This window comes from Dermacentor silvarum, chromosome 11 (assembly GCF_013339745.2).
Source record: "Dermacentor silvarum isolate Dsil-2018 chromosome 11, BIME_Dsil_1.4, whole genome shotgun sequence".
Classification (NCBI taxonomy): Eukaryota; Metazoa; Arthropoda; class Arachnida; order Ixodida; family Ixodidae; genus Dermacentor; species Dermacentor silvarum.
Genome location: NC_051164.1, coordinates 79,355,766 through 79,375,562, shown reverse-complemented (window position 1 = coordinate 79,375,562; position 19,797 = coordinate 79,355,766). Strand labels below are relative to the sequence as shown.

Sequence of the window (19,797 nt, the reverse complement as noted above, 5' to 3'; positions counted from 1 at the left end):
ACGTGCGAAAACGCAGATTAAGGAAACGAGGTGAGGAAAGAAAGAACAGTGGCAAGCACCGCGAAGAGCGCCTCTCGTAAGCAATAAAGGAACCGTAAGGGAAACCCGGTGAGGAGAGGCTTTCATAAATTAAAGACGTGGAACGCTCAAACGATGGTTTGATAGCTTTTTCAGCCCAATAAGGAAACAATATGGGCAGAGTGGATATATATGTGCGTGCGTGCGTGTGAGAAGAAATTAAACGAAAAAAGAAACAAAGAAAGTGGCGCGGACTGTGAATACCTCCCTAGAAAGGCCAGCGCAACCTGGTACAAAACAAAAAAAAAAAAACAAGCAAGCAGCAAGCAAGCGTGAAACATCGAGAAGAAAAGAAAAGAAAAAAAATGTTCCGTTCCTGCGTCCAGCCTGGTGCGGGATGGACGAAAGCGGCGGGCCAATAACGCGCTGGTGCCTCGGGTAACGGTGCCTGCGACGGAAAGGGTAGCAGGGTTTCGCGGAGGCGGGGGAGTGAGTCGCTGGGAAAGGGCAAGCAAGCAGAAAGGGAGGCAACACAGGGGTTCGCTCGCGCTTTTCTGCGCGCGCAATATGCCGCCGGTCGTTAATCTTAGCCCCGAGCTGGCTTGAGCACCCCCGGATGGAACCTTGCCTGCCGCCGTCACGGATGCGAGTGGAAGACGTTAAAAAAAAAGGAAAGGAAAGAAAGGCGCGAAGAAAGGCGGCGCACGCAGACGGAGCCAGCGACGACGACGGCCCGGTATACGCTCGACGTCGCGTTCTCCGAGGGACTTTCGTGACGATATCGTAATATATATATATATATATATATATATATATATATATTCCTCTCAGTTTTCGCACAATCTACAAAGACACCGTGGCTCCGGAGTGGTGAAGAGCGACAATAACAAAAGCAAGATGGACGCGAATGATCGCAAAGACAGGACGGCTAAACTCTTCCGGGGCATCCACTCACGTGCGCGTACCGCCCTGAGGGTGTGCCGCCTGATTGGTGGTAATGACGCTGATGACCGCGAGATGGCTGATGGAGTCTCGGACCGGCCGCCCCGCCAACGAGTCGTCCTAGCTTGCGAGCGAGAGGAAGCAGTATACGGCGAAGGAAGCTAGCGAGGGCGACTTGTGAAAGGAAGCGATCTCAGTGCCGCTGCCAGCTGAAAGAATGCCGGCGAAGACGGAATGAATGGCGCCCTGTGGAGTCGAGCGGCGGACGGACCGCGAGCTGGCCGTCGCGGCTATCTCCGACGGGCAGCGGCAGCGAGCCTCGCTCGCGTGCGGAGGCGCTAAAATAAAGCAGGCAGCAGCTGGCGTTGATGAGCGGCGCCCTTTGTCTACACGCACAGGGGAAACGCGTTGTTGTCTGTTTCCACACGATAACTAAGAGCTGGAAAGAAATATCGCGAAGAAGCACGTTGCTGCGGGCTTGTTCACGGGTCCTAAATGGTCGCGAAGACGTTTCGCCTGAATAAAAAGAAAGAGAGAAAAAAAAAAATGATAGCTTTCGCCATGACAAATTTCCACGCACGAAATTAAAAAGTGTAGTTATACTCTTTGTACCGTCATTTTCACGTTACGAAAAAAGAGTATGTTATTTTACTTGCTCTAATGTTCTTCGCGGGTCGTGGGTTTGACCGCCAGCCACGGCGGCCGCATTCCGATGAACGCTAGAGAAATTAGCTTTAACTGCCCGTTAACTGAACCCAGATGATGAAAATTAATCTTGAATCTTTCTCGACGGCGTCCCTCATAGCTTACTGTAGTACTGCAGGACGTAAAAGCCCATCAATTATTATATCCGTGTTTACTTATACGGCGATGGCACAATTAACGTCCAATAAGCAGTCTTTTTCACTATATCACTATATAAGTTATACTCGCTAGTCAGTTCCGTTAGCCGGGGTTCGTACACAGATAAACATAGTGTCATGGACTCATTACCACCGTTATAAGCTCACGGTGTCAGAAATAACACACATCTGGGTAAAGATGTCAATTGTTTGTAAAAAAACAAAAAAAAACAGCATTAATGCCGGACGTGCGAAATGTTAAAGCGTGCTCACTTCCTATTGCTCAAATGCGGAACTTGCCTCATTAAGCTTTTTTTTCTGTCTCTCTCTCTCTCTCTCTCTTTTTTCGTTTAGCCTACAAGAGACCATCCAACCAATAAACGCTGACTAGAGAGACATCGTACCTCTCATTTCAATTTTGCGGTTCTCTCTTCCTTACTAGGAATTTCGGTGTTCGTGAGCACCGACGGAACTCGCAAATAAATACGCGCGCACGCACCCAGCGCGCACGTATAGGCACTCACGCATGCTGTACAGCTTGCTCGGAAACAAATATAACTTTTGTTTATCCAAAGCAGACATATCTTCTTTTGATAAATCATCATCAGCCTGTATTTATGTCCACTACAGGGCAAAGGCGATCTCCAATTACCCTGTCTTGCGCTAGCTGATTCCAACTTGCGCCTGCAAATTTCCTAACTTCATTAACCCATCTGGTTTTCTGCCGACCTCGACTGCGCTTCCCTTCTCTTGGTATCCATTCTGTAGCCATGAACATTCTGTAGCCATGTAACATGTAGCCATGTAACATCACCCTCACTGTAGTCGTTGACGTCAAACGAGGATATAATACTGTCACACTCACGTTTTAGCCCTTCATGGATTTGCGTTGCTTTTTTTATTTCTTGAAGAAGAGGCGTATTTTCGATACTCATTCATGCTGCCCCACACGTCATGAGACGTTACCAACTACGAGTGTCACAAGGTAGAGTATTTAAGTACAACGCTCATTAAAGTTGTCATCCACTGTCAGGCCCACACAACTGCCGTGCTATACCTTCCACCGAACATTATGCGTCCGCATGCGCAAGATGATATGTGCATATATATGAACTGTGACCCGTCATTCCCAGTTATGCACGAAACGTTACAAGACAAAATCGATATTGCGAATCGAATTCTTACAATGCGGGGAATAACTGTGGGTCATGAAGAGGGCCTTTTTAACCATTTACTTTACGGAGGCCTGTCAAATTTCGGGTTCTTCTTCAACAAGATCCCATTGAACTAGTGCCCGCTTCACCGTCTCCTGTTGTGTTGGATCGGAGACTCACACGGTCCCATTACGTTCAGACGATAGAATGAAAAGTGAAGCAGGCTATTCGTATTTCCTCTACCTTTCCGGGGCTAAGTATGGCGGCTCTGCAGAGTGGGTTAACCTTACATGTCGCGTGGATTTGCGCTCCTGCGAGTTACACCACACCCCTACTTCGTGGCAGTGGCGTAGCCAAGGGGGGGGGTTGGGGGGGTTCAAACCCCCCCCGAAATTTTTTGCACCCCCCCCCCCCCCCCCCACTAACCCACCCTTTTCTCTCGTCGCTTCGCGCTGACATTTTTCAAGAAACCGGTGCTACTTTCACACTTTCATTCCTGGGCGCTTCCGTTTGGGTTGGTAATTTACAGCGAATCATGTCTGCATATGGAAAAAAACTGTCACGGTGTTTGTCTAGGCCTTGACACTCTGTGAGGTTTTGGGCGCGAATGTGGCGTCCGCATTCTGAAACAACAAATGCGCAACAAATGCGCAACAAATGCGCAACAAATGAAGCAACAAATGCGGCAGCCGCATTTTAGATGAAGGCGAAAATGCTCGAGGCCCGTTTACTTAGGTTTAGGTGCACGTTAAAGTCCCCAGGTGGTCGAAATTTCCGGTATACATTTCCGCCGCTTCCCTTCAGGTGCCGGTTAGGCCGCGTTCGCGTAGGAACTTGGTCTCGAAGCTGTCGGAAGCGGCAAAATCTTGCAAAAATCCGCCCGCCTAGGCGGCAAAACAGGCAGAAAAACAGGCGGCGAGCCAAATTGGTCTCGGACCGATTTTTTCGCCATGGCGAAGCGGAAACGCGGCGGAAAGTCGTTCTGCTCGACCGGAAGCTACACTAGCATGTAAACTTCTGGTCGTAACATTGAACATGGCACCAAAAGTGTACGCTGTAATGCTGATCGACGCGATCAAGAACCACCCCTTGCTCTACGACAAGAGTGGCACTCAAACGTACTGTCAGCAATACTGGCGATAATATTCAACGTCGCGCGACAGGAGGTGCGGCAACGAAGCCTTGGCGTGACCCAACTTCTGACACTTTTGCAAAGCCAGGCGAACCCACCACTGCCGTTTCCGAGGTTTTCTTGTCTTCCGTTTATTCATTGTCCATTTCTAGAAAACAAGTAGGTAGAAGTATAAAAGTCATTTCTTCTTCCACTTCCATGGAAGACAATAGTTAGGCAGATTCCTCGTTGGCGCTCCATAATTCTCCTCGCACGTGCACGGAATGTTGCAGAAGTCGCAGGGTGCTTTTCTCGTCGCGACGATAGATTGGGAGCGTAGGTCTCACGTAGGACGCGCAGGCTTCGGCAGCCTCAACACAAGGACCAGCCCGGGTTTTAGCTTTGGCGTTCCCGTTGCCGCTTTCGTGTCCTGGAGGCGCCGAAAATAGTACGAAATGATGAAATGTTATTACAACTTGTAAATAAAAGCTATTAAAGAAATATAATCACGCCTATAGGCAGCAACCTGTGACACAGCGCTACCGCGCCCTTGTGAGGAGAATTACAGAACGCCAACGAGGAACTTACCGAAGGTCGCAGATGACACGCGAAATTGCGCAAGATGATCACTTTTGATGACGGGTGGGTCAGTGAATGAACATACCGCTCGAAATAATGCGATAATGAGCGCCACCACGCCGACAAACGTACGCAGACTAGATGATGTGGACGAAAGCGGCAGCGCGGCCGCGGTGGTAGCAAAACAAATGTGAACTTGGACATTCGCGGGAAAGATTTTCCGGCCGCTTTGGCCTCTCCACTCGCTTGCCGCTTCCCAAATGTGAACGTAGCCATAGTCTGCAGCGCAAAACGTCTCTCGTTTGCGATTGCGCCCCTACGGAAGGCTGGTAGTTACTGTTGTGTTGCTGAATCCCAAACCAGCAATTACGAAAGGCTGGTAGTTGCTGTTGTGTTGTGCAATCCCAAACCAGCAATGTACACACGATAGGGTTGATGCCAGCAGTGAAATTCCACCGACTCGCAACAGAATGCACAAAACAGACAGCCGACAAGCATGGATTACTGCTGTGCGCAGTACTGCGTAAGTAAACTCTTGTTGCAGGCGCTGACAGTTCTCGTCGGAGTTCACGCGTCCTGAGAAATTGATTATCTGCACTATGCACTGAACAAGACCAGAGTTCATTCCTGCATCACTAGTACACCAATCAGTCGAGATTCTGTGAGGTACAAGGCCACTTCCTGTTTGCATCGGCCTAAGTGAAGCAGAAATGACTCGCACGCACTACTTAAAATGCGTACACATGCCATAACTATGCAGTGCGGTGAAATATTCTGTACAATTCTGAATCTGTTGACGTAAAGGCAAATGACGGCTGCACGCTCGCACACAGCGGAAGACACAGTGGCCCATGCACTTACCGCAGGAAATGCAAGGCGACGAAAGCTTCGTAAAAAAAGCATTACTCGTTTTTGCGCGTATTTAAGTTTTCTAGCGCAAAGACGCAGCGAACAAGCTATTGCTATGGGAGTAGGTATAGCCTGGTAACACGTGCATTTTCACATGTATAGCCGTCCTTGACCTGTGAAACGCCCTTCGCCCCGACGAGGACGACGCCATCGACGCTTAACGGAGATTAACAATTAATGATGTCTTCTCCGATCGGGAGGGTCGTCTCAATGATGCGTTTTCGAAGGCTGGTCCATTCAGTGGCGCGATGAGAGACGGTTGCTCCAAACGCCCACTGTACCTGTCGTACTTACTGTATTTTAGTGAGCTTACATTACTTTTTACTTAACGTCTTCACAAGCACACAGTGCCATACACACACGCGAGGGGGGGGGGGGGTCCCATGTCGTTGATATACATGCATAGAGTGTGCTTAAACTACCGATACTTATTATCGATCACGTCACGTAGTGGAAAGCAGACGCTTGCCCCCCCCCCCCCCCCCCCCCCCCGGTCGGGCCGATGAACCCCCCCCCCGAAAAAAATTTCTGGCTACGCCCCTGAGGCCCGAAAACGCTCGAAGCGCTCTTAGAACTACTAAAACTATTTCCGCATAGCTGGACTGAGCAAAGCTACAAGGCTAGACAAGACTTTTCAGGGACGCCAAGCGTCAATCGCTTGGATGAGAAGTGTTCGTTGGTGTTGGACGGTGTCAGGTCTAACTTTGGCGCGAGCACCGCAAGACCTATAACTCCCGTACAGAAACCCACAGAGTTAAACAATGAAGATCAAGAAGAAGCCGAGGGGAATTCTAAAGATGTCTCTACAGCAAGTGAGACAGTTCAACTTGTGTCATCAAGTTTATTGCATATACAACTCGAAGTGGACGGTGAGACAATGCGAGCTCTTGTTGACAGTGGAGCTTCGGTTTCAATTATAAAAGGAAGCAGAGCTAAAACTGAGAAGATATTCACAGGAAAAACAGTGGTTGTACGAGGCTACGACGGGCGTGAGAAGGAACACTGCGAATGGATGCGCCTAAAGCTTAAGTACCAATCACAAACTGCAGAAATACTGGCACTGGTTATAGAAGGCATTGAGTATGACTTTCTACTCTCCCGTCCGGACATGAAGTTGCTCAAGCTGAACATACACTGGGATGACACTGTGTCTGTGAGACAAGATGAGCAGGAGCCGCAACCTGTTAGAAAAGAAAATGAAATTCGCGTTGTGAAGAAAGGAGATGACATACCTCTAATCTATCCTGAATTATACTGCTGTGGCGGCTATCCTCCAGGTGCTACGAAGTTTGAAGTCCCGTTTAAATTACATGACGAAACTGTAGTACGGAGGAAACCTTACAACCTCACCAGAGAAAAGAAGGCATGGCTGAAAGAAGAGCTTGCGAAGATGTTGGACGCAGGTATTATCCGTCCGTCCGTATCACCATATGCATCGCCGATAACCATAGCACCCAAGGAAGATGGAACCCTCCGACTCTGCACTGACTACAGAGCAATTAACAAACAGACACATCTAATTCCATTCCCTATGCCAAGAATAGATGGAATTATTGATGACACAGGTGGATGTACTTGGTTTTCTAGGATAGACCTTTGTAAAGGTTTTTGGCAAGTACCACTTCAAGAGGATACAAAGCAGTATACGGCGTTCATAACTCCGTTTGACATCTACGAATACAACCACCTCCCCTTCGGATGGAAGAACTCGCCCAGCTGGTTTCAGAAAATGATGAATATGGTTCTGGATCCGTTCATTGGCCGCTTCTGCAATGTCTACGTAGATGATATTATTGTGTATTCCAGAAGCGAGCCTCTCTATGAACAACACCTGGCACATGTCCTCACCGCTTTGTCAGAAGCCAACCTAAAGGTCAATTTTAAGAAGAGTGAATTTTTCAAGAACAAGGTGACTTTCTTGGGAAGAGTTCTGGATGGCACTACAAAAAACACAAAAGAAGAATCGGTTGCACGCATTGCAAAACTTGTGAAACCTTTCGATGTTCACTCATTACGCGTGTTTTTGGGGTTGGCAGGACATTTTAGAGCATTTATCCAAGATTATGCTCTCAAAACTAGATGTCTGACTAGACTAACACAAAAAGACGTACCATTCTGTTGGACGGGTGACTGTGAGGTGGCCTACCAAGAGCTAGTACGAGTTATCTCGTCTGATCCAGTCCTCAGACTGCCGGACTTTGCTCTACCATTTCAGCTCAATACAGATGCCTCACATTACGGAACGGGTGCGATACTATACCAGCGAGACACAAGTCAGCCGAACAATCGCCAACTAAGCGTAATTGGCTACCATAGCTACACATTTAACAAAGCGGAGGTGAACTACACGACGACAGAGAAGGAAGCTCTAGCCGTTTTAAAGGCAATTCGGTACTTCCGTTCCTACCTGGAAGGTACCAGATTCAAGTTGTACACAGATCATGAGGCACTTACCCACCTCTTGAAAATGGCGGAGCCAAAAGGAAAAGTCGCACGGTGGGTCAGCGAGCTTCAACAGTTCGACTTTGAAGTGAATCACCGTCCCGGAGCTTCTATGAAGATGCGGACGCAATGTCTAGATTGGGGGTAACAGTTCTTGATGTGCAACACGAAGCAATAGGTACCGCCAAAATTTGGGAAGGAACTGAACTTTTGCAACTGACCCAGACAGGCAAAATAGCAGTGCCTCCTACACTGGTTCCGAAAATTCTGGACCTTTACCACAATAGTCCTCATTCAGGTGGTCACGATGACTTTTGGCGGACCTACATGAAACTGACGAAAAGGTTCACATGGCCCCGCATGAAGGAAGACGCAAAAAGATACGTGCAATCATGCCACAAATGCCAGGTGAATAAAGTAAAGTTCGAGCAACCAACCCAACAGATGACATTACCGACGCACTCAAGCGTACCATTTGAACTTATTCACATGGACTTCGCTGAACTCCGAAAAAAATCTGAAGGCGTGAAGAAAACGCAAGCATTCCTGTTGTGTGTGGATGAGTGCACCAGGATGGTGGCAGCGGATAGGTCTGCTTCGACATTTACAAAAGGTAAAAACGTTTTAAGATGGTTATAGATTCACTACTTCTGACTCCTCTTATTTGTGCCAGAACAACGGCTCCACAAGATTTTGCAGACACGTGCTGTGTTAATGCGAAACATTTTTTGGCTCACCAGGCACTTTGCGGTAGATGGGTTCCTGCCTCGCACCGTTTGGGGCATCTGCAGCAAAAAAAAAAAAAAACTTGTCCTAGGTGGGAGGGAACAACGCCCCCTTACCCCGGCCACCCTCAGCAAAACAACACGAGGCTTTAACCATTAGGACTCAACCACTTTATTTTATTTTTTTACGTTTCATTTACATAAAGAGGTCCCTGCTCGACATTATTGGTGCTCTGTACCGCTGTCCTAGTTTCTCTGCCAGAAATTTCGCTACCAAGAATGAGGAGACAATGTTGCTTTGCGCAACACGATCGGAGACAAACAAGTCGACCCAGCACGTGGTCGTCACGTCAGCGCACGCGGTGGGTTTTAGGGCTCCCGCCGGGCAGGCAGAGCAACCGAACGAACTTGAAGGAACTGAACATTTTCGGCAAGAACGCTGTCTCTCAGAGGTCACGTTTCAGGGCACCAAGGCTGGTTGCGTGGCGTAGTGCATCTATCGAACTTTATTTCCTTTTTACATGGTTTGTTCTCTCGCTCATGCTTTTCGACGAGACGTACGCGCCAATCGTCTCAAAGCGCTAGCTGCTGTTGGCTCGAGAGAATTATGCGTGTGGTTGCGCGGTCTCCCCGCAGGGGCGTCTGCAGTGCGCAGGCGTTTGGTGCGTTGCGACACCACGGATCCGAGCACATGGGCTTGGACCCTTACCCGTGGACGGCTTAGCCGTGTCTGGGGAAATGGAAATCCCGGTGATGGAGCCGGCGGCCTGTGTTTGCACCATTAAAGCCGCTCGGCGAAGGCAACACACCACTTCGGCCGCAGCTTCTCGCATGTAGCACTTCCAGACCGAGCTGACCGGGGGAAAACGGTAGTAGCCTCTTCCAGTCCAACATTGGAAGCTTTTTATTTCATCTCCTGCTATCTATCTTTCCTATCTTCTCACTTCAGTTTTTGGGTAGCAAGGTAGTCATTTTGTGGGTAGCCAGTCTTGGTCAACCATATTTGGTTATAGCGGCAGTGTAAAACTGGCGTGGGCTGGTCTTGTTGCTCGCAAACCTGCTCCATACACACGCTGGGCACGTGGTGGGCAGTTGGTGTTGCTGCCGAATAAAGATACTTGTGCTACGAGTTCTCATGCTTCCCTTTTTAAATCGGTCCATGAAAAGAGATCGCACCGGTATGCTACGAGTTCTCATGCTTCCCTTTTTAAATCTGTCTCTCAAAAGAGATCGCATGGGTGCGACTTTCCACTCATCCTGCAGAAGTACCCTGGAAACATTTCCGAAGTTATCACGTAATGCCCAGGAAAGGCAACGAACCAATGAGAAAGCGTTCCTCATTCTTGGTAGCGAAATTTCTGGCAGAGAAACTAGGACAGCGGTACAGAGCACCAATAATGTCGAGCAGGGACCTCTTTATGTAAATGAAACGTAAAAAAATAAAATAAAGTGGTTGAGTCCTAATGGTTAAAGCCTCGTGTTGTTTTGCTGAGGGTGGCCGGGGTAAGGGGGCGTTGTTCCCTCCCACCTAGGACAAGTTTTTTTTTTTTTTTTGCTGCAGATGCCCCAAACGGTGCGAGGCAGGAACCCATCTACCGCAAAGTGCCTGGTGAGCCAAAAAATGTTTCGCATTAACACAGCACGTGTCTGCAAAATCTTGTGGAGCCGTTGTTCTGGCACAAATAAGAGGAGTCAGAAGTAGTGAATCTATAACCATCTTAAAACGTTTTTACCTTTTGTAAATGTCGAAGCAGACCTATCCGCTGCCACCATCCTGGTGCACTCATCCACACACAACAGGAATGCTTGCGTTTTCTTCACGCCTTCAGATTTTTTTCGGAGTTCAGCGAAGTCCATGTGAATAAGTTCAAATGGTACGCTTGAGTGCGTCGGTAATGTCATCTGTTGGGTTGGTTGCTCGAACTTTACTTTATTCACCTGGCATTTGTGGCATGATTGCACGTATCTTTTTGCGTCTTCCTTCATGCGGGGCCATGTGAACCTTTTCGTCAGTTTCATGTAGGTCCGCCAAAAGTCATCGTGACCACCTGAATGAGGACTATTGTGGTAAAGGTCCAGAATTTTCGGAACCAGTGTAGGAGGCACTGCTATTTTGCCTGTCTGGGTCAGTTGCAAAAGTTCAGTTCCTTCCCAAATTTTGGCGGTACCTATTGCTTCGTGTTGCACATCAAGAACTGTTACCCCCAATCTAGACATTGCGTCCGCATCTTTCATAGAAGCTCCGGGACGGTGATTCACTTCAAAGTCGAACTGTTGAAGCTCGCTGACCCACCGTGCGACTTTTCCTTTTGGCTCCGCCATTTTCAAGAGGTGGGTAAGTGCCTCATGATCTGTGTACAACTTGAATCTGGTACCTTCCAGGTAGGAACGGAAGTACCGAATTGCCTTTAAAACGGCTAGAGCTTCCTTCTCTGTCGTCGTGTAGTTCACCTCCGCTTTGTTAAATGTGTAGCTATGGTAGCCAATTACGCTTAGTTGGCGATTGTTCGGCTGACTTGTGTCTCGCTGGTATAGTATCGCACCCGTTCCGTAATGTGAGGCATCTGTATTGAGCTGAAATGGTAGAGCAAAGTCCGGCAGTCTGAGGACTGGATCAGACGAGATAACTCGTACTAGCTCTTGGTAGGCCACCTCACAGTCACCCGTCCAACAGAATGGTACGTCTTTTTGTGTTAGTCTAGTCAGACATCTAGTTTTGAGAGCATAATCTTGGATAAATGCTCTAAAATGTCCTGCCAACCCCAAAAACACGCGTAATGAGTGAACATCGAAAGGTTTCACAAGTTTTGCAATGCGTGCAACCGATTCTTCTTTTGTGTTTTTTGTAGTGCCATCCAGAACTCTTCCCAAGAAAGTCACCTTGTTCTTGAAAAATTCACTCTTCTTAAAATTGACCTTTAGGTTGGCTTCTGACAAAGCGGTGAGGACATGTGCCAGGTGTTGTTCATAGAGAGGCTCGCTTCTGGAATACACAATAATATCATCTACGTAGACATTGCAGAAGCGGCCAATGAACGGATCCAGAACCATATTCATCATTTTCTGAAACCAGCTGGGCGAGTTCTTCCATCCGAAGGGGAGGTGGTTGTATTCGTAGATGTCAAACGGAGTTATGAACGCCGTATACTGCTTTGTATCCTCTTGAAGTGGTACTTGCCAAAAACCTTTACAAAGGTCTATCCTAGAAAACCAAGTACATCCACCTGTGTCATCAATAATTCCATCTATTCTTGGCATAGGGAATGGAATTAGATGTGTCTGTTTGTTAATTGCTCTGTAGTCAGTGCAGAGTCGGAGGGTTCCATCTTCCTTGGGTGCTATGGTTATCGGCGATGCATATGGTGATACGGACGGACGGATAATACCTGCGTCCAACATCTTCGCAAGCTCTTCTTTCAGCCATGCCTTCTTTTCTCTGGTGAGGTTGTAAGGTTTCCTCCGTACTACAGTTTCGTCATGTAATTTAAACGGGACTTCAAACTTCGTAGCACCTGGAGGATAGCCGCCACAGCAGTATAATTCAGGATAGATTAGAGGTATGTCATCTCCTTTCTTCACAACGCGAATTTCATTTTCTTTTCTAACAGGTTGCGGCTCCTGCTCATCTTGTCTCACAGACACAGTGTCATCCCAGTGTATGTTCAGCTTGAGCAACTTCATGTCCGGACGGGAGAGTAGAAAGTCATACTCAATGCCTTCTATAACCAGTGCCAGTATTTCTGCAGTTTGTGATTGGTACTTAAGCTTTAGGCGCATCCATTCGCAGTGTTCCTTCTCACGCCCGTCGTAGCCTCGTACAACCACTGTTTTTCCTGTGAATATCTTCTCAGTTTTAGCTCTGCTTCCTTTTATAATTGAAACCGAAGCTCCACTGTCAACAAGAGCTCGCATTGTCTCACCGTCCACTTCGAGTTGTATATGCAATAAACTTGATGACACAAGTTGAACTGTCTCACTTGCTGTAGAGACATCTTTAGAATTCCCCTCGGCTTCTTCTTGATCTTCATTGTTTAACTCTGTGGGTTTCTGTACGGGAGTTATAGGTCTTGCGGTGCTCGCGCCAAAGTTAGACCTGACACCGTCCAACACCAACGAACACTTCTCATCCAAGCGATTGACGCTTGGCGTCCCTGAAAAGTCTTGTCTAGCCTTGTAGCTTTGCTCAGTCCAGCTATGCGGAAATAGTTTTAGTAGTTCTAAGAGCGCTTCGAGCGTTTTCGGGCCTCAGGGGCGTAGCCAGAAATTTTTTTCGGGGGGGGGTTCATCGGCCCGACCGGGGGGGGGGGGGGGGGGGGGCAAGCGTCTGCTTTCCACTACGTGACGTGATCGATAATAAGTATCGGTAGTTTAAGCACACTCTATGCATGTATATCAACGACATGGGACCCCCCCCTCGCGTGTGTGTATGGCACTGTGTGCTTGTGAAGACATTAAGTAAAAAGTAATGTAAGCTCACTAAAATACAGTAAGTACGACAGGTACAGTGGGCGTTTGGAGCAACCGTCTCTCATCGCGCCACTGAATGGACCAGCCTTCGAAAACGCATCATTGAGACGACCCTCCCGATCGGAGAAGACATCATTAATTGTTAATCTCCGTTAAGCGTCGATGGCGTCGTCCTCGTCGGGGCGAAGGGCGTTTCACAGGTCAAGGACGGCTATACATGTGAAAATGCACGTGTTACCAGGCTATACCTACTCCCATAGCAATAGCTTGTTCGCTGCGTCTTTGCGCTAGAAAACTTAAATACGCGCAAAAACGAGTAATGCTTTTTTTACGAAGCTTTCGTCGCCTTGCATTTCCTGCGGTAAGTGCATGGGCCACTGTGTCTTCCGCTGTGTGCGAGCGTGCAGCCGTCATTTGCCTTTACGTCAACAGATTCAGAATTGTACAGAATATTTCACCGCACTGCATAGTTATGGCATGTGTACGCATTTTAAGTAGTGCGTGCGAGTCATTTCTGCTTCACTTAGGCCGATGCAAACAGGAAGTGGCCTTGTACCTCACAGAATCTCGACTGATTGGTGTACTAGTGATGCAGGAATGAACTCTGGTCTTGTTCAGTGCATAGTGCAGATAATCAATTTCTCAGGACGCGTGAACTCCGACGAGAACTGTCAGCGCCTGCAACAAGAGTTTACTTACGCAGTACTGCGCACAGCAGTAATCCATGCTTGTCGGCTGTCTGTTTTGTGCATTCTGTTGCGAGTCGGTGGAATTTCACTGCTGGCATCAACCCTATCGTGTGTACATTGCTGGTTTGGGATTGCACAACACAACAGCAACTACCAGCCTTTCGTAATTGCTGGTTTGGGATTCAGCAACACAACAGTAACTACCAGCCTTCCGTAGGGGCGCAATCGCAAACGAGAGACGTTTTGCGCTGCAGACTATGGCTACGTTCACATTTGGGAAGCGGCAAGCGAGTGGAGAGGCCAAAGCGGCCGGAAAATCTTTCCCGCGAATGTCCAAGTTCACATTTGTTTTGCTACCACCGCGGCCGCGCTGCCGCTTTCGTCCACATCCATCTAGTCTGCGTACGTTTGTCGGCGTGGTGGCGCTCATTATCGCATTATTTCGAGCGGTATGTTCATTCACTGACCCACCCGTCATCAAAAGTGATCATCTTGCGCAATTTCGCGTGTCATCTGCGACCTTCGGTAAGTTCCTCGTTGGCGTTCTGTAATTCTCCTCACAAGGGCGCGGTAGCGCTGTGTCACAGGTTGCTGCCTATAGGCGTGATTATATTTCTTTAATAGCTTTTATTTACAAGTTGTAATAACATTTCATCATTTCGTACTATTTTCGGCGCCTCCAGGACACGAAAGCGGCAACGGGAACGCCAAAGCTAAAACCCGGGCTGGTCCTTGTGTTGAGGCTTGCCGAAGCCTGCGCGTCCTACGTGAGACCTACGCTCCCAATCTATCGTCGCGACGAGAAAAGCACCCTGCGACTTCTGCAACATTCCGTGCACGTGCGAGGAGAATTATGGAGCGCCAACGAGGAATCTGCCTAACTATTGTCTTCCATGGAAGTGGAAGAAGAAATGACTTTTATACTTCTACCTACTTGTTTTCTAGAAATGGACAATGAATAAACGGAAGACAAGAAAACCTCGGAAACGGCAGTGGTGGGTTCGCCTGGCTTTGCAAAAGTGTAAGAAGTTGGGTCACGCCAAGGCTTCGTTGCCGCACCTCCTGTCGCGCGACGTTGAATATTATCGCCAGTATTGCTGACAGTACGTTTGAGTGCCACTCTTGTCGTAGAGCAAGGGGTGGTTCTTGATCGCGTCGATCAGCATTACAGCGTACACTTTTGGTGCCATGTTCAATGTTACGACCAGAAGTTTACATGCTAGTGTAGCTTCCGGTCGAGCAGAACGACTTTCCGCCGCGTTTCCGCTTCGCCATGGCGAAAAAATCGGTCCGAGACCAATTTGGCTCGCCGCCTGTTTTTCTGCCTGTTTTGCCGCCTAGGGGGGCGGATTTTTGCAAGATTTTGCCGCTTCCGACAGCTTCGAGACCAAGTTCCTACGCGAACGCGGCCTAACCGGCACCTGAAGGGAAGCGGCGGAAATGTATACCGGAAATTTCGACCACCTGGGGACTTTAACGTGCACCTAAATCTAAGTAAACGGGCCTCGAGCATTTTCGCCTTCATCTAAAATGCGGCTGCCGCATTTGTTGCTTCATTTGTTGCGCATTTGTTGCGCATTTGTTTTTTCAGAATGCGGCCGCCACATTCGCGCCCAAAACCTCACAGAGTGTCAAGGCCTTGACAAACACTGTGACAGTTTTTTTTCCATATGCAGACATGATTCGCTCTAAATTACCAACCCAAACAGAAGCGCCCAGGAATGAACGTGTGAAAGTAGCACCGGTTTCTTGAAATGTGTCAGCGCGAAGCGACGAGAGAAAAGGGTGGGTTAGTGGGGTGCAAAAAATTTCGGGGGGGGGGGGGTTTGAACCCCCCCCAACCCCCCCCTTGGCTACGCCACTGTCGGGCCTTGTGCTAGAACCTGTCGTTGCAAATCTCTAGGTAAACCATGGATGATAAGGGCAAAAAGTGATGACAACGACAGTTCAGGTTCAGCGAGGCGAAGAAGTCGCTGTTTCTCCAGAAAATACTCGAGTGGCGTGCTGGACTTGAAACGGTAGAATAGTGCTTCATGTCACCGCTCAACCGGATTCTTACTGAAAGTCAGAAGAAAACTTTCCTTCCATTTAAACCAAGGTTCAGGCTCTCGTTGCGAAAGTCGCCACTCGTGCCACTTTCTTGCTATCCCGCTAAGGAATTGTCGCATGTTGATCACTAGGTCTTCATCAGACAGCCATCCATTGTTCTTCGCAGCTCGTTCATAGAAAGTTATCCACCCTTCTGGACTTTCGGATGAGCCGTCGAACGTTTCTGGACGTACTATTTGTGATTTATGGTTCGCCCGTATGGTTAAAGTAGAAGCCAGAGTCTCAATAATGGAGCTTTGCTGCGAAATTTGCTGTTGTTGAATTGATATGGCTCGAAGAACTGTCGCTAGCTCGTCAGATGAAGTATGCCGGAGCATGAAAGTTCTTTCTATCGGTGTCAACACCAGCTTGTTGAACAGACGCAGCGGAATATTTACTTTCACTGAATGTTGCTCCAAAAGTTCCTCTGAAGACACTGAGGCTTCATCCAGAACGAGATTCAGAAGCTCACCTGTAGTGACGTGTTCGGGAAGGTCAGTGGCGGCTTCGTCCTCGACTTGATATTTCTTGAAAACCACAGAGTTGCTGCAGTTCTCCACAAAGAAAGTCACCCACATATTGGTTCTTGTTGTCGACTGCGCCAAATTATGTAACAAGCCCGCACATAATAAACAGACAAAGTACTCTTCATGTCGCCATTACTAACTTCTTCTTTTATTCTTCCCTGACCCCCGACCCCTTTACTACAAATTCTGTCTTTCTTCTTCTTCAACTGCTTGAGCACGCTTCAATACTTATGTTAAATACTCGCAGTATTCACTTGCCTGCGTATGGGACCTTCAACTGATACTTTTGCTCATGTTATAACGCGCTGATACGGACTCTTGTCAATTATGAGCCAAGATACGTCAACCGTCCAAACTATTTCGCAAATAAAAAAAAAATTAATAAAGGAGCGGGGACTGCTCAACTGGTAACGTATAATTGAGAGGTTGAAAGTGAAAGTACCGATAAAGAGACTGAGCACCAATCCGAGCAGCACGGTCGAACACGCCGACAGCAGGCAGCACCAGTAAGGCGAGAGCCGATACAGAAGGAACGCCTCCGATCTGCGTGTATTGTTGATTCACAGATGCGAGCATGTAGGTCAACTTGGGTGAAGAAAGCTATGCGAATTTGCGCAAAGAAAACCACCATAATATCAGTTCTTTCCTAGAAACAGTTTCTTGTTACTGAGGACGTATTATGTAGAATTTATAAATATTAAAAATAAATTTGCAACTTTGTGATTCTGCAAGACGTACGACCTTTCGCAAAACCGACTGCAATGTTCTTCAGACCCCCCAGAATATATAAAAAGAAAAAAAAATGCATGTTTATTGCAATCTGCATTATCGATATTGTACTCCACATACCACACATCAGGACCGAGTACGTATATTATCCTCGACCTCCTTACTTGTTAAAACGCCATTTTGTAAGCACCATTGTTCAACTTCTATAAAATCGTAGTGCAAGGAGTTACAGAACATAAGACTACACGGGCACTCTTTCTAGCACTGACAGCTGCGTCCAATGAGCAGACAATGTTTCTCACGCTTCGAAGGTCCTGGATGGTTCTTCACGAAGCGTGGAGTTAAAAGGGCACCTTTCGACGCTGTAGGTCATCCTGAGCGCTTCGATCCGAGATAGGAATCGGCCCGTGGTCTGCCACGTCTGAACCAGGAAGACAGCGAGGGCTGCCGTAGCCGTGCCCTGAAATATAAGAGATAAGCCAACATCAAGATCTCAGTGAGTGCGCTAGCGCGAATGCTACATTGATGCTATAGCATTAATGTCGAGCAATGGCACGTATACGTGCCATTGATCGGATGTAGGGCACCACTGACGGCACGACTATGGCGCCATCTCGTGTCGCATGTTCGAACTTGTCGCTTGGACAGCTAGCGCATGTTTTCAATAAAGATAGATATGCTTTAAGGTTGCAATACCTTCTGGGGGACACAAAACGTGCCAGTCGTATTATTAGCGAGTGGCAGAGCACAGCACCGAAGTACCAGCCTAGATGTACTGTACACTGGGATGGCGAAGACTATCTGGAAACGGCACCACTGGTAGCGACGTCTTGATGTAACATGATTAACCAATGATGCGAAAGTGCTCATTACTCTGAGTTATTCTATTTCGGTCACTGGCTTGCATAAATATGTTTTGCTTGAAATGGATGCGTCTCCATGACGTGAAGGCAAAATCGGACTCCGCCTGCCCTGTTTTCACTTGCCCCTGTTTTGGTGGTGAGAGTGTGCTCAGTGGTAGCCGTAATATTTGTAGATGATTCGTAGCTAAAAAAAAAAAAAAAAAATGGGTTTTGCTGGGCTAGTTTGTCTTTACTATAGGAATTATTGTCATAATATCTTCATTATAATTTTGCACCTGATAAGATTTCGGCCCTTGTGACCGACTATGAGTGCTTGCGCTCTCTGTGTGGCATTTGTGTTTTCTGTGTAGCATTTTTTTTTGTTTCTGTTGCGTGCTTCGTTATGCGTGTCGCTTGTGTGCTTGCGTCACATGAACTCTGAACGCAAAACGTGATACGCCAATCGCGCGCTGTTTATAACATTCCTGTGCTTTCATTCAAAGTCCTCGTGTTTCTTCGGTCCGTTCGTGTTCAAAGTCGCGCTGCTTTTCATAATGAACGTACGCTAACCTGCTCAACTTTCAGCCTTGGTAACTTCTAAAATCCAAACCTGACTTTGAACAGACTTCGCTGTTCATGTCCACTATTGGCGTCATTATAATCGCCAGTTATTTCTATTTCTCCTTTCACTCCAATTCTCCTTCCTCAATGCTTAGTAGCTGATCAGAACATCGATTCAGCCCGCCTTCGATTCTGCTTTTATATCATATTGAACATGTGTGTGTGTGTGTGTGTGTGTGTGTGTGTGTGTGTGTGTGTGTGTGTGTGTGTGTGTGTGTGTGTGTGTGTGTGTGTGTGTGTGTGTGTGTGTGTGAGACGTTATTTCATGTGACACGGTATATAGCCTACGTCGCTTAGTAGGTGTTTGATCAAAATCGAATACTAATGCAAAACCTGTCAGGAAAACAAAAAGAATGACTGGGCCGGGTGATGCTATAAGGTTGGGCTTACCCTAGCATTTGCCCAAGGAAACAAGAAGGCGAGAATCATGATTCCGGCGAAGGGTCCCGACGCCGCTGAGTAGAGCGAAATGCAGAACTGCAGGGTGGGTACCATTCAGAAAAGCAGAGACAAAATTAAGATTTCATATTCGCTCGCTTTTCTGAATGAAGGACTAGGCATGCAAATCAAGGAATACATTTCCTTCGCACTGCAGGAAACAACGCTACCAATGTTATGCTATAACCGCCTTGAAGTTTCTGTGGTTATGACGCACTGCAGCTGTCCGAAGTCTCCAGCGCGATCCCCGGCCGTGGCGGCCACTTTCAAAATGAGAATCAAACTATGTAAACACAGGAAAGCTAGTTTTACATCTTCAGCCGCAAGGCGTGGAAGGACCGAGGCACAAGAGGAAAAATAGATTCCAAAGTGTTACTCTCAACTACTTTATTGATCATAGTGAAGAGAATCCCTCTGATCAATAAGTTAGTTGGAAGTGACACATTTGTCTCCTATTCTGTCTCCGTGTCGTCTGGCCCATTCGCCTCGTGCGCCAGATTGTTAGAATTAGGATGAAGCGTTCGACTGGGGTGGCGTATCTCACATCCGCCGCGCTGCTTTCGAACGTTTCAGTCAATCAGTCATTGCGCTGCTCTTTCGTATCGTATTTCTTTTCGCGGGTATTATTTCTGAAATTAAATGTTGAATAGAAGGTGATAAAAGTTGACAGGTTC

At 47.6% G+C, this 19,797-nt stretch overlaps 1 protein-coding gene across 1 annotated transcript in view; it reads right to left on the bottom strand.

Annotated features, from left to right (window-relative positions):
- The window catches only part of LOC119433425 (uncharacterized), a 34,439-nt gene extending 15,240 nt beyond the window's left edge, over positions 1-19,199 (bottom strand). The window contains exons 1-3 of the mRNA XM_049658924.1: positions 19,076-19,199; positions 17,525-17,682; positions 16,936-17,036 (exon numbers count right to left, since the gene is read on the bottom strand). Coding sequence (XP_049514881.1) covers positions 16,936-17,036; positions 17,525-17,682; positions 19,076-19,180 — 364 coding nt within the window. The 5' untranslated portion in view covers positions 19,181-19,199. The remainder of the gene's footprint in view (positions 1-16,935; positions 17,037-17,524; positions 17,683-19,075) is intronic.
- Between the last annotated feature and the right edge of the window lie 598 nt (positions 19,200-19,797).